We start from the raw sequence: 15,346 nt of genomic DNA, 5'->3' as shown, positions 1-15,346 counted from the left end.
CATAACGTATCAATGCTGTGCTAGCTCTCCATTCTCCTATGAGATGATGAAACATGGACCTGTGGTGCTGGCATCTAACAGGTTGACAGTCTCAGTGCCACATAAAAAAAGGGAAAAGAAAAAAAGAAGGAAAAGCACCGCTGAATTTTATACACAAGAGGTAAGCTGGTGCCAGATGCCAGAAAAAGACACACACACACACAGGCACATGCACACACAATAAAATAACTCTGAATTTCTTTATTTTTAATTTCTTAAAAGCCACATTTATAGCACACTCCAAGACTGTTACACAGCCAGTTTGCTGCTTTGTTACGCAGTTATGTCATCAAAATTTCAAATGGTTAGTGATCTTGAAAACTAGTTCTGCTATTTCTGTATAGTTGATAATCACTGCTTACTTACAATCTTTAAGAGCAGTAAACATTTCAGAAATGTAATGAGAATATAACAAAGACCATACCTTGAAATGTTATATAAAAATTATATAAGAAAAAGCAAAAATATTTATTTAGAAAGAAATATTTGGTATTTAAAATAATGGTAATGGGGAAACTTTCAAGTATCAATCATATATATATATATATATTTAAAAATTTGCTTTCTTTCTGTGACTAGGTGGAAAGTTTGGGATTCAGTGGTTCCAACCTGACTTTAGCATTAGGAGGGAAAGTTAATTGTGTTGTAGTGACTGCATTTAAATCCATAACCAAGCCAATGTACTTTTTGAGTGTGACACATGCTTTATATTTGAAATGACATAGTCAGTACTAAAAATGGTTAAAAGTGGGCCAGGCAGTTGAGATTTGTTGATTAATTTGGTATGTGAGTTATTTTATACACACTCTCCATAATTCAATGACTCATCTCTCAAAATTGCTTGCTCTATTTCTCTGAAAGCCAACAACAATGTAGTATGAATGGAATGTAGTATTTCACTGACTTCATTCAAATGTGAAGCATGGTTAAATGCATAACTGCACCGTGACTTACAACCTAGCCATTTCAACTAAATATACAAAAGTTGAAAGCTAACAATCTGGACAAAGGGCAGGGGTAGACAGCATAATGGCTTTGCAAAGAGACTCATGCCTGAGGCTCCGAAGTTCCAGGTTCAATGCCCTGCACCACCATGAACCAGAGCTAAGCAGTGTGCTGGTAAAAACAATTTGGACAGTTATTAAGTCCTTTGTCACTTACTTCTTTCAGAAACCTACAGTTCCTTTTCTTTGATGAGTACAGGAAAGCAGAAATCTTATAACACCAACTAAAAGAATACATTTCCTTTTTGAAATTGTGGTCACGGTGTGGAAAAAGAAGAGAAGGGCTCCTTTTAGGTCCATAAAATATTCAAGGACAAATGCATGCAGAGCAGGGAGGTCAAAGAAACAAGATGGTTGCAATATAACATCCCTTACAAACACACCTGTACTTTTCTCCCATGTTTGGAAATATTAAGTTAAAAAAGATTTCACTGAAACTTAATACTACCATAAATCCTGGAAAATCAGGTCTATTTTTAGGTAGGTAGCCTGTAGTTGTTAAAGGATAATATTATCCTGTTGGTAAGATGAGAGGTAGTGACACTTTATTCTCTCAATGCCAAGCTAAAAATTCCACACAAGTGGCATATGGGTTACAAGAAGAAAAAAGCACAGAAGCACCAGTGTACCCTCCTCATGTTTTGCTATCTCTAGTCATCCATAGCTTCCTTTGCCACTGGAGGCTGACAGTCACTGCTGATAGTCAACTCGGAAAGCAGGGGCTGTCTGTTACTCATCATGCAGGACTGGTGGACCTCCATCATCTTTTAAGAATGATGCAGCTTTTCTTCCATTCTTCTGAACATGATCTTCATTCATTTTCTCCAAAGCCTCTATCTACAAAATCAATACACCAAAACTATTAACATCCTACTTAGTGAAACTATGTTTTAGACTGAGTATTTTTTTTTTTTTGTCACCAGGGTTATTACTGGGGCTCAGTGCCTACAACGTGAATCCACTGCTCCTGGTATCTTTTTCCATTGTTGTTGTTATTGGATACGACAGAGAGAAACTGAGAGAGGAGGGGAAGACAGAGAGGGGGAGAGAAAGACATCTGCAGACCTGCTTCACTGCTTGTGAAGTGACCCTCCCCCCTGCAGGTGGGGAGTTGGGGGGGCTCAAACCCGGATCCTTGCACTTCTTACCATGTGTGCTTAACCTGGTGAGCTATAGCTTGACCCCCCCACCCCCCAGTTTGTGTTTTTACTCTCTGGAAATGAGGTCATTCCTAAAGATTTTGCCTTTGACATAGTTACAGTAGTGTGTGTGTGTGTGTGTGTGTGTGTGTGTGTGTGTGTGTGTGTGTGTGTGTAATTAATGAGGGGAAGGGCAGTCAGAACACCAGTCCATGGACATGGGGTGTCAGGGAACCAAGCCCAAAGTTGCATGCAAGCAATGCATCAAGTCTACTGTTGATTCACCTCCCCAACTCTTACAAGTATGTTTTTCACTTGACTATAAAACTAGTGATCCGGGAGGTGGCGCAGTGGATAAAGCATTGGACTCTCAAGCATGAGGTCCTGAGTTCGATCCCTGGCAGCACATGTACCAGAGTAATGGCTGGTTCTTTCTCTCCTCCTATCTTTCTCATGAATAAATAAATAAATTCTTTAAAATAAATTGTGTCACTTCACACTTTAAAAACAAACAAACAAAAGAAACTAGGATCAGTATTTATTATCTTTATCAAACTGATAATTGAAATCACGTCTTTACTATGCAAAGCTTTCAGCGGACAGGAAAAAGGAAGTCTCAGTCTATATTCAATGACACTGTCTCATTACTGCACAAATGCGTGGAGCTAGGGGCTGGGTACACTTCTTACTATTCTTTCTCCTCTGGCCTTAAGCTGTCTTACGGCTCAGTCAATTCAAGTGCTACCCCAGAATTCTGGGACAGACTATACTTATTCTCAGCCTTGAAATACTATTGGGAATTAGCCACGGCTTTACGTCTTTCAGTTTTTAAAATGGCACTTTTGGAAGGATTTTAAAATTGTGTTTATTCTGTCTGTTTTTGCCAAAGCATTGCTCAGTTCTGGCTTATAGTGGTGTGGTGGATTGAACCTAGGACCTGAGAGCCTCAGGCATGAGTGTCAGTTTGCATAACCATTATGCTATCTTCCCCACTGTCTTTTTAATTTTTATTGTCACAAGGTTACTACTGGGATGCAGTGCCTGCATGATAAATTCACTGCTCCTGGCAGGCTTTTTTCTCCCACTCTGATAAAGAGAAACTGAGAGGGAAGGCGGAGAGAGGGAGATACCTGAAGCGCTGCTTGCCCACTCATGAAGCTTCCCTCCTGCAGGTAGGACCAGGGAGCCTGGACCAGGGTCTTTGCACAATGTAACACGTGCACTCTGCAGGTGCATCACACCCACCCCTTAGTTTCCATTTTATTAAAAGTTCTGTAGTCCTACATTGTAATCACTGGGGGTATTTTTATGAAAGGCAACTAATAACTTTCTATGCTTAGAGCAAGAACCATATTTTAATGCTTCTTATGTCACTCAGAATGTTTATCAGTGACTCATTCATAAAATAGTAGTATATAGGAAATGTTTTATTTATCTTAACCAAACCATTAACTTGAAGAAGTGTTTAATGATATCTTTATCACACACTTAAGGTTGAGAAGAAAAAAAAAAAATCTCAAGAAAAGAAAAATGTCAGGGGCTGGGTGGTTGTGCACCTGGTTGAACACACATGTTACAAGGCTCAATGACTTGGGTTCAAGCTCCCGGTACCCACCTGCAGGGGGAAAGCTCTGAGTGGTGAAGCAGGACTGCAGATGTCTCTGTGTGTCTCTCTCTCTCTATTTCCCCTTTCCCTCTCAATTTCTGGCTGTTTTTATTCACTAAATAAAGACAATAAAACAATTAAGAAAAATATCCAGCTCCCCACCTGCAGGAGGGTTGCTTCACAGGTAGTGAAGCAGGTCTGCAGGTGTCTTTCTCTCCCCGTCTTCCCCTCCTCTCTGTCCTATCTAACAATGACGACATCAATAATGACAATAACTACAATAGTAAAAAACAAGGGCAACAAAAGGGAAAATAAATTAGTAAATAGATAATTTATAAAAAAAAAAAAAGTCAAATTAGTGGTCTGGGAGGTGGCACAATGGATAAAGCACTGGACTCTCAAGCATGAGGTCTTGAGTTCGGTCCCTGGCAGCACACGTACCAGAGTGATGTATGTTTCTTTCTCCCTCTCTCCTCCTATCTTTCTTATAAATAAAATATTTAAAGAAAAAGAAAGTCAAATTAATGTTGTTTTCAGGGAATAGCAACTCAATCCAATTCTCCATAAGCAGCAAGGTAAAGTTGGGCAGGAAAAACACACCTCAGCTAAGAAATCAGCTTCACTGTCTGCTGAGATGTTTAAGCCTGAAACAGCATTGAAGAGTTCTCGTTCGTTAAGGGCTTCTTTTACTCCTCCTTTCTGGAAAAACTAGTAAAGAAATAGAAGTTAGTAACAAAGGTCTCTCAGTAACAAAAGAGAGTAGCAAAATTCTCTTAGAACTGAAAAATGGAACAGTTTAAGACACCACTGAGTTATTTCCGTATTTTTGAATCATTGATTCACTCACTACAGCTCTAGCTTGTTCTGCCTCAGTTTGTCTTCTCTCACATTTGTATGTATTTCTGAATTCAGTGTCCTACAGTAACCTGTAATGTTGGAAAAGTAATGATATATTTTTCTATGCAAAAATGTCATGGCTTAAAAAAAAAAAGAACAAGTTTTTAATTTTTATTTATTTTACTTTTTTTTTTTTTTTTTGCCTCCAAGGTTATTGCCGGGGCTTGGTGCCTGCACCACAAATCCACTGCTCCTGGAGGCCATTTTTTTCCCTTTTGTTACCCTGGTTGTTTTACCATTGTTGTGGTCATTATTATGTTGTTATTGATGTCGTTGTTAAATAGGACAGAGAGAAATGGAGAGAGGATTGGAAGACAGAGAGGGGAGAGAACGACAGACACCTGTAGACCTGTTTCACCGCCTATGAAGTGACTCCCCTGCAGGTGGGGAGCCGGGGGCTTGAACTGGGATCCTTCTGCTGGTCCTTACGCTTTGTGCCATGTGCATTTAACCCACTGCGCTACTGCCCGACCCTCTTTATTTTTATTTTAATGAGAGAATGATACAGAGTGATAGATAGAAGCTAGAACACTGCTCAGCTCTGGCTTATGGAGGTGCTAGGGATTGAATGTGGGACCTCAGAAATGAAAATCTGTTTGCATAACCATTATGCTATCCCCTCAGCCCTGTTATGACCTTTCCAACAACCCAATTATTATTATTTCTCTTTCATTTATTTAATAGAACAGAGAAGAAGTTGAGAGGGGAAGGGGAGTTTGAGAGGGAAAGAGAAAGACACCTGCCATACTTTTACCACTTGAGAAGCTTCCTCCCCTGCAGGTGGTGACCAGAGACTTGACCCTGGAGCCTTGAGCATGGTGACATGCACTTTACCCACGTGTGCCAATGTGTGGGTCCTACAGTACTTAGAAAGGTCATGACTACATGATTTTTTTTTTTTTTTTTTTAGAAATAACTAAACAGATGTGGCCACCTCTCTGAGTACTGAATTTTACATCCTCTGATTCTCTTCTCTGACTCACAAAAACAGTGACCAGACAGTAAGATCAGCTTCAGTGGTAATAAGAGGGGCAGCTAGCAGGCAGGCTTGCTGTGTGAAGCTCAGAGCAGACAGTCCAAGTCTACTTGAGAGGGCCAGTGAGACAGTTCACCTGAGAGTGTGTGCTCTGCCATGCAAACAACTCAGGACTGAGCCTTCCCATATCCCACATGGGACCACTATGTCACTGGGCAAGGTTTTGATATTGTGGTATTCTTCCTTCTCTGTCTCCCTGACTCTACCTGAAGTCACTGTGGGAAGGAGAGAGGAGGAGGATGAATAAAATGTCATTGTTGAGAAGTGAAACCCCAGCAATGATAAATAAATATGAAATGTCTATTTGACTGTATAAATATTTGGAGACAAAATAATAACTTACTCTATGCAGAAATTTAATAGTCTAATAAAAACTTACTAACTTGGATACTTAACAGCTCCAATGAGGCACATAAGCCAATTCTCACTAAAAATGACATCTGATAACTGACCCTTATCTTTTTTTTATTATATTTATTTACTTATTCCCTTTTGTTGCCCTTGTTGTTTTATTATTGTCATCGTTGTTGGATAGGACAGAGAGAAATGGAGAGAGGAGGGGAAGACAGAGAAGGGGAAAGATAGACACCTGCACGGTTCAAGCCCCCAGGCCCCACCTGCAGGGGAGTCTCTTCTCAGGCGGTGAAGCAGGTCTGCAGGTGTCTATCTATTTCTCCCATTCTGTCTTCCCCTCCTCTCTCCATTTCTCTCTATCCTATCCAACAATGACGACAACAATAATTACAACAATAAAACAACAAGCGCAAGAAAAGGGAATGAATAAATATTAAAAAAAAAAAAAGATAAAACACCTGCAGACCTGCTTCACCACTTGTGAAGTGACTCCCCTGCTGGTGGGGAGCCAGGGGCTCGAGCCGGGATCCTTACCCTGGTCCTTGCGTTTTGTGCCACCTGCACTTAACCCATTGTGCTACCGCCTGACTCCCCAACCTTATCTTTAAAGCAGGTAGTAATTAGATGCTTCTTTCACTTTCTAAGAATATGGCACCTTACTTATCTCTTTTTTTTTTTTTTTGCCTCCAGGGTTATCGCTGGGGCTTGGTGCCAGCACTATGAATCCACTGATCCAAGCGGCCATTTATCACATTTTATTGGCAAGGTCAGAAAGAAGATGAGAGGGGTGGGGGAGAGAGAGAGGGCAAGAAACAGAGAGACACCTGTAGCCCTGCTTCACTGCCTGTGAAGCGACCACCCTGCAAGTGGGGAACCTGGGGATGGAACCAGGATCCTTCTACTGGTCTTTGCACTTGGTACTATGTGTGCTTAATCTGGTGCGCTACTGCTCAGTCCCCTTACCTTAATTATCTCAAGAATGTAAAACTTCAGTAAAAATAGCATAGTAATTTAAAAAGACATCCATTTTATTGATTTCATATGAGGCAAAGAGAAGCCAGAGAAGCATTCCAGTACATGCAATTGGGGTTGACTGGGGATCCTCAGGCAGGTAGCTGCTGCACTCTACCAGATGAGCTATCTCCCCAGCTATTGCCATTTCTTTACATGCCTACCTGTGAAACATTCCTACAGTCACGGAATAAAAACTCCAGGCCATGAGGATGTGTTGGCTCTACAGACTGACTGACATCAATCAACCAGACCTATTGAAATACAGAACACACAGTCATCTCCTTGGTCCAAGTCACTTACCTCAAATAATAATTCGAACTGAATAGTCATAAAAGGTGCCCCTCACCTTCCCAGCATGCCAAAGCATGTTGTATTCACTGAGGTCAGCATGCACCAGTGTGCACTCATGATATAACTGCTGCATCAGCTGTGAAGAGTCAGAGCAGACATTTATTTACAAAAATAGACAACTCTAGCTTACCTATACAATTTGCATGTCTGTAGCAATTAATACTTTCTAGGAAAAGCAACACTAGGTTAAAGAATTTACTTCTTTCTCTTTGTCCAGTCTAGGCCAGGGGTTCGAGGTAACAGTGAGACAGTGAAGAAAATACATGTAAGGCATCCTATGTGGCAGTGATGGGAGCAGGAAATTAACAGGTCAATTTGGATTCTCACATAAGGCGAAAGCAGCTGTGTTACACTCACTAACTAGAGGATCTACCTAAGCCTATCACCACAAATGTTAACCTAACACTCCATTAGGATCTCTGTAGGATGGACACAACTATGAGATACTAAGTATTTCTAGTCAAATATAGTGCGAGAGAGGTATTCATATAAATTAAGTGATAGTATACCACCCTTCCTACTGGCGATCTTTAGTTTTAGGATAGAACTAGTAAGCTTTGCTTACTAGTCTACACAAATAGGATCATCTTAGCTGTATCTTTAAAAAGTATCTAGGTAACACTTTATTTTTAAAATTTTTTAAAATATTTATTTATTTATTTATTTTCCCTTTTGTTGCCCTTGTTCAACATTATTGTGATTATTATTGTGGTTATTGATGTCGTTGTTGGATAGGAAAGAGAGAAATGGAGAGAGGAGGGGAAGACAGGGAGGGGGAGAGAAAGACAGACACCTACAGACCTGCTTCACCACCTGTGAAGCGACTCCCCTGCAGGTGGGAAGCCAGGGCTAGAACCGGGATCCTTAAGTCGGTCCTTGTGCTTTGCATCATGTGAGCTTAACCCTCTGCGCCACCGCCCGACTCCCTAGGTAACATTTTCATAGTTACAGCAGCTGTTCCAAGACACAGAGCTACATGAACACTGTACAAAGCATGCTTCTCTGCTGGCCAATTAAAACAATACAGAGGGCTGGAGAGATAGCCTAATCTGTTAGAGCACAGGATTTTCATGCCCGGGGCCCTAAAGGCCCCAGGTTCAATCCCTGGCACCATCATAAACCAGAGCTGAGCAGTACTCTGGTTAAAAAATTAAAAAAGTCTTATGCACACAAGATCAAAATATAAGCAGTTATATATTTCTAAATGCTAGTAATACATCAATCATCAGGATATGTTGGTTTATTTATTTATTTATTTATTTATTTTTAATTACCACCAGGGGTATTGCTGGGGCTCAGTGCTTGCTTCTGCCCGCCACTTTTTTTTTCCTATTTTGATTTCTGATAGGACAGAGAAATTCAAGGCGGGGGTGGGGAGCTAAAAAGATAAGACACCTGCAGACCTGCTTCACCACTTATGAAGCATCCCCCCTGCAGGTGGAGAGCAGGGGCTCAAATGCAGGTCCTCGTGCATGGTACCACATATGTTCGACCAGGTGTGCCATTACTCCCCTCCCCCATCACACTGCTTTACAACCATGATAGAACACAGGACTCTATGTCTGAGGTCCTACAAGTCCCTGATTCAGTCCCTTCCCCTCTGTATTTCTTGCCCATAAAAATAAATAAGCTGGCGTCTGGCCAGTTAAGTACTTATAGTACGAAGCATAAGGACCGGAGCAAGGATCCGAGTTCGATCTCCTGGCTCCCCACCTATAGGGGAAGTCATGTCACAAGCAGTAAAGCACATCTGCAGGTGTCTATCTTTCTCTCCCCCTCTTTATTTTTCCCTCCTTTCTAAATTTCTCTTTGTCCTATCCAACAGCAGCAATATGGAAAAAGTAGCCTCCAAGAGTAGTGGATTCGTACTATATTTACCCTGGAGGCTAAATAAATAAATAAATAAATAACAAAGATGGGGGGAGGCATGTGGTGGTGCACTGGGTTAGCCACATAATAAGTAGGAAGCACAAAGGCTTGCTCAATAAAGAAGGTTTGAGCCCCTACAACCCCACCTGCTGGGGAGGTAGAGGTCACTTCACAAGGAGTGAAGCAGTCAGCAGGTGTTCTGTCTTTCCCTCTCTATCTTCCCTTTCTCTCTCAATTTCTCTCCATCCCATCCAATAAAATGGAGAAAATGGCTTCCAGGAGCAGTGGATTCATACTACAGGCACCAAACCCCAGTGATAATCCTGGAGGAAAATTAATAAAATAATAATAATAATATAGAGGAAAAATGTAGTGGATCAGTTTTTTTTCCCTTCGAGGGTTATTGCTGGGGCTCGGTGCCTGTACTATGAATCAAATCCACTGCTCCTGGAGGCCATTTTTTCCCTTTTGTTGTCCTTGTTGTTTATCATTTTTGTTATTACTGCATAGGAAAGAGAGAAATGGAGAGAGGAGGGGAAGACAGAGGGGGGAAGAGATAGACACCTGCAGACCTGCTTCACTGCTTGTGAAACAATTCCCCTGTAGGTGGGGAGCCGAGGGCTCAAACCGGGATCCTTAGCCGGTCCCTGTTATTCATGCCACGTCCACTTAACCCGCTGTGCTACTGCCCGACCCCCCTTTTTCTTTTTATTTGATAGGATAGAGAGAAACTGAAAGGGCGGGGAAAACAGAGAAAGACACCTTACAGACCTACTTCATCACTCATTAAGCTTTCCCACTACAGGTGGGGAGTGGGGGTTTGAACCTGGGTCCTAGTACATTGTAACATGTGTGCTCAACTCGTGTGTGACTGAACTATTTAACACACACTTTGCTATTCAGACAATTCTTTAAAAAAAAAATTTTGTTTATTTTTTTATTGTATAGAGACAGAGAAATTGAGAGGGCAGGGGCAGATAGTGAGGGAGACATCTACAGTACTGCTTCACTGATCATGGGGAACAGAGGCTTGAAACCGGGTCCCTGTGCTTTGCAACATGTATGCTCAACTAAGTGTAACATTGCGTAGCGCCAAATACAACTTCTTCATGTTAATATTTCTTCATAATTTTAGTTGTACTTTTATATCAGCATAAAACAGTACTATTTTAGGTGTTTTTTTTTTTAAGTTTAGCAGAAATATTTTTAAACTATTTAAAGTCAGTTTTGGAAGTAATACTTACATGAAGAGTCTGACAGTAGGCTTCTTTCATTTCTTCACTATTAAGCTTTACTTCTTTTAATTTAGGGGCTGGGACTTGATCGTGGCCAATAAAAGACATGACTAAAATGTGTTTCTTGAGCAGTACAACTGTTGGACAGGGAATTCCAGCTCTCTGCATCCTATATAGAAACATATGATTAAGAATATAAAGTTCAGCAGGAGGACAACATTCTCTATTCAGCAACAAATATATCTGACATGGGTCTAACAAAAGAAGGCATTATATCTACTGTGGAGATGTGGGAATTCAGAGACAGTTAGACACAGTCTCTGTCATCATGAAAACCAGGGACTGGGGAAAACCACAGATAGGTCAGGAGAGAACAATGCAGAATGGTATATACATTGGCAGGGGTGGGCTATGTATGTAGCTATGGCTACACTTAGTCTATCAGGGAAGGCATATTAGAAGAAATGGGCCAACAGAATTAGCCAGATTAAGATAGTGCTAGGGGAGTGCTGTAAGGGCTTGCTGAACTGCACAGAGGTGTTAAAGAGCAAGTCCATTTGGGAAAATGTGAATAAATCCACACAGCTCATTTCTAGTAGGAGGAAGAGATCTATAGGTGATACTACAAAGCTAGGCAAGCTCCATGTCACAAAAGGACTTAGGGTTTTATAGTAAAGACTATGGGAACAGTTGAAGAATTTCAAGGAAGATAGTGATGAGACCACAGAGGTATAGAAAAATGATTTATTATTCTACTTAGCAGCTCAACTATGTATTGATAGAAGAATTTTGCAAATGATAAATAAGGAAAATTGTTGCTGGAAATAAACATCTAAATAAAATAAACATCTAAAAAAACCACTAAAAGAATTCACTGATTAAATAAACTGCTTAGAAAATTGAGTTCAATAAAGTTAAATGCAATTTGCCCCGTAAATCCTGTCCTCACCAAAATATCAAACATCACATATAACAGATTTTTTTCTGAAAGAAAGAAAAAAGTTACAAGCCTCATAAGAAGAAGAAGAAGACGGAGAAGGAGGAGGAGAAGAAGAAAGCATTTAGATATATGGCAAAATGTCTTAGTCAGAAAATGACTTAATTTCTTTAAAATTTTCCTGATGAACAAAAAAATTCATCCAAAGATGTTACATATATGGAAATATTTTCCTACAAAGTCTCAGTAGATACTAGCATTACAAGACTTTTCATAATTTTTTTCATAATATCTATAGATGAGTTTAAAAGAAAGCATGGATTTTATTATATTGGCCTTTCTAGTAGACCTAATAGCATCACCTGAGATGATTTCAAGCATGATGATTTTCTTTACCTTGTGAGGTTGTGCATTTCTTTTTCTGCCCACATGCGGATGATCTTACGTGGATTTAGTTTACTGAAGCGATCTTTAAACCTGAAATCATCTTTAATGTATTTGTCACGGTTCTTAAACTCATTAAGGGTTGTTTTAAATACCTTGATGGCACATTCTGGAGGTATTGCTTTACTGTCTTCCTTTTCATCCTCCATGCTAAGTGGAAGAAAAAAAAAATTGATTTAATAAAAAAGCAAGGTCACAAATAATGTCAAATTACAATTCTGTGGGAGCAAGAGGGAATCATTAAAAACAACAAAGTAGAACTGGTTTTCTTAGATGTGAAGATAAGTAGAGGGGTCCCTGCCCTATGTGTACACAAGGCGGTGATAGGGAGAATAAAATAAGCACATTAGATTAGAAAAACAACTAACACGAGCGGGGGGTAGATAGCATAATGATCAGCCTCATGCCTGAGGCTCCAAAGTCCTAGGTTCAATCCCCCTCACCACCATAAGCCAGAGCTGAGCAGTGCTTTGGTTAAAAAAAACAACAACAAAAAAAACACTACAGTTGAGAACTGGCACAGTACAAAGCACAAAGATCCCAGTTCAAGACTCCTCACCTAAAGGGGGGGGGGGTGTCACTTCACAATTTGTGAAGCAGGTCTGCAGGTATCTCTCTTCCTCTCTATCTCCCCATCCCTCTCAATATCTCTCTGTCCTATCCAATAAAAGGCCACTAGGAGCAGTGGATTCATAGTGCAAGCACTGAGTCCCAGTGATAACTCTGGAGGTAAAAAAAAAAAAAAAAAAAAGAAAAAGAAAAAGAAAGAAAAAAGAAAAAAATGATCAGAGCTACTGATACCCAAGTTCAATGGAGAAGCAATTAACAGAAGCCAGAACTCCTTCCTACCTTCTGCATTCATTCCCTAAAGAATTTTGGTCTCTACCCCAAGAGAGGGAGAAATGTTAGGAGAAGATGTCCAAAGGGCTCTGAACTTCAGTTCCATCAAGATGCAAAGAGAGAAGAGGGAAAAAAAGGGAAGGATATTCAGAAATTGTCATAGGTGTAGGTGTCACCTATACATATATCCTCAGTTTGTACCTTTGAGATCTTTACACCTATTTACCTAAATACCTAGCACGTGTCTCAAAACTAACATGTCTAAAACAAAAACTCTTGATAATTCATCCTAAATCTTCCCTTCCCCCGCTCTTAGAACTGGTACCACCCATGTATTCTCATCAAGAATCTAATCTTTCAAGTCTTTTCAATCAGACAGCATATATTATTGCCTTTTAGCTTAAAACATGACAACTGTTTGATACTCTTCATTTCAACTACCACCTCTTTGCCCATTTCAACCACTGCAGTATCTCCCAACCCAACTTTAAAAAATGCAGCGTCAGGGAATGAACACAAGACCTTAGGCACGTGAAATACCACAGTAGCCTTCCCAGCCCAATTTCCCACTTTTTTTTTTTTCTTTTGAGACGGGAAGGCGATACACTGCAACATGGCCATGTAGTTCAAGGTGCTCCCCCGTAAGGTACCAGTGCTCAAAACCAGATCTTCTTACAGTGATGAGAGACCCAAATATTTCACAACAGCTGGCAACTACTCTCCTTAGATCCCTGAATGACTCAGCTTTATGTGACAGGCTTCTGTGTATTCTATTTTCTTTCTTTTTTAAATATTTATTTTGCCTCCAGGGTCATTGCTGGGGCTCAGTGCCTATGCTATGAATCCACTGCTCCTGGAGGCCATTTCTTTCCCCTTCTGTTGCCCTTGTCGTTACTATTATTGTTGTCGTCCTTGTATAGGACAGAGAGAAATCGAGAGAGATGGGGAAGACAGAGGGGGAAGAGAAAGACAGACAGACACATGCAGACCTGCTTCACTGCTTGTGAAGCAACCCCTCTGCAGGTGAGAAGCTGGGGGCTCAAACGGGTATCCTTATAGCAGTCCTTGTGCTTTGTGCCATGTGTGCTTAAATGCTGCACTACCGCCCGGCCCCTGTATTCTATTTTCTTACTATTAGACTGCATAGACTTAAAGGAGGCAGACTTATCCAGAAGCTTCCCCAGAGCACCATTCTAGTATATGCAGTGCCAGGAATTGGAGCAGGAATGTTAGAAATCTCATGTCCAAGCCTCTACCAATTGAGCTATTTCCCTGGGTACTCAGTACCCTCCTCCTAGCTTAATACCAAAGGGTCTAATAGTGGTAAGATCATGGATATGGGGGGGCAAGTCCATATTCAAATTTCATCCTGCCACTTAGGGCTATCCGTATATAATTGCAATAGTGAAAAATAATGAAAAATAAGGGAAAATAAAAACGCTAGTGGAATATATATGGTTACCACTGGATGGTGGCATTAGGATGATTGTGTTTTTCTTTATCAATCCTTTATACTGTCTAGTCTTTCTATAATACATTTAAAATTACTATTAACATTAAATTTAATTTTGTGTAGGGGCCAGGTGGTGGTGAACCTGGTTAAGTGCACACATTACAGTGCATAAGGACCCAGGTTCCCCAGGTTCAATTCCCTGGTCCCCACCTGTAGGGGGAAAGCTTCACAAGTGGTGAAGCAAGGACTGCAGGTGTCTCTCTCTCTTTTCTCTGTCTCTATCCAATAATATGTAAATAAAGATTAAGAAATATTTTTTAAAAATCTAATTTTGTGTAAGTGCATTACAATAGGTAGAAAGAGTAAGTTTCTGTTGATGTGCAAGTACTATATTTCACCAATTTACCTCCCTCCATATGCATGAAAGACAACAGATTCCTTTCCTGTACTAATACAGCCAGTGATTGTCTCCAGCATTCCAGAGTTGACCATTTTATACATGAGTAAACGTGTCTTGGGGTCAACTGCTTTTTCCTGGAAAAGACAAAGTATTAAGTAAAAATGACCTTTAAATCATAAAATATTTTCTGAACCATTTCTAATATCTACCCTATGCAACAAATATGTGCTTATTAACTTTTATCATTTAATTTGTGTATATGTAGTACTTATAAAGGAGTTTCGACAAGGTATAATTAATTCCTCTAGTTATAATGTCTTTAAAAGTAAATATCTAAAAGAATTAGTAGCTCAGTCAAAATGATTCTATCTTCAAAGACTGTAACATCTTATCATATTATTATATTATAAATCTAATTAATATATTCAATAGTATTTGTATTACCTAGTTACTGTATTGACTTTATAAGCTAACACACTAGTATTATTGTTTTATATGAATCACTACACTATATGATTATTAATACTTATTTAACAATGTTATATATCACACTGCATTATAATAATCATCTTAAACATTTGAACAGTCATATGCAATTTAAACTAGACAGCGCGAATGAGGATCACCCTAAACTATTAATTTTGAATAAGTGACTAATAATTATTACAATGAATCTAAAAAGTCAACTAGCAAAGCTTGGATTTTATTTACATACTTGATCTGAAAAG

The 15,346-nt window shown here is 39.8% G+C and overlaps 1 protein-coding gene across 2 annotated transcripts in view; it reads right to left on the bottom strand.

Moving 5' to 3' along the window:
* Positions 1 to 225: 225 nt before the first annotated feature.
* Positions 226 to 15,346, bottom strand: part of RIOK3 (RIO kinase 3) — a 28,607-nt gene continuing 13,486 nt past the window's right edge. For both annotated transcript variants that reach the window (XM_007528179.3, XM_060173600.1), the window contains exons 7-13: positions 14,625 to 14,752; positions 11,878 to 12,075; positions 10,554 to 10,713; positions 7,436 to 7,516; positions 7,251 to 7,340; positions 4,389 to 4,496; positions 226 to 1,880 (exon numbers count right to left, since the gene is read on the bottom strand). In XM_007528179.3, coding sequence (XP_007528241.1) covers positions 1,773 to 1,880; positions 4,389 to 4,496; positions 7,251 to 7,340; positions 7,436 to 7,516; positions 10,554 to 10,713; positions 11,878 to 12,075; positions 14,625 to 14,752 — 873 coding nt within the window. In that variant the 3' untranslated portion in view covers positions 226 to 1,772. The remainder of the gene's footprint in view (positions 1,881 to 4,388; positions 4,497 to 7,250; positions 7,341 to 7,435; positions 7,517 to 10,553; positions 10,714 to 11,877; positions 12,076 to 14,624; positions 14,753 to 15,346) is intronic.

The sequence above is a fragment of the Erinaceus europaeus genome, chromosome 15, assembly GCF_950295315.1.
Source record: "Erinaceus europaeus chromosome 15, mEriEur2.1, whole genome shotgun sequence".
Taxonomy (NCBI): domain Eukaryota; kingdom Metazoa; phylum Chordata; class Mammalia; order Eulipotyphla; family Erinaceidae; genus Erinaceus; species Erinaceus europaeus.
The sequence above is the reverse complement of the archived record's forward strand: the minus strand, read 5'-3'. Positions and strand labels throughout refer to the sequence as shown.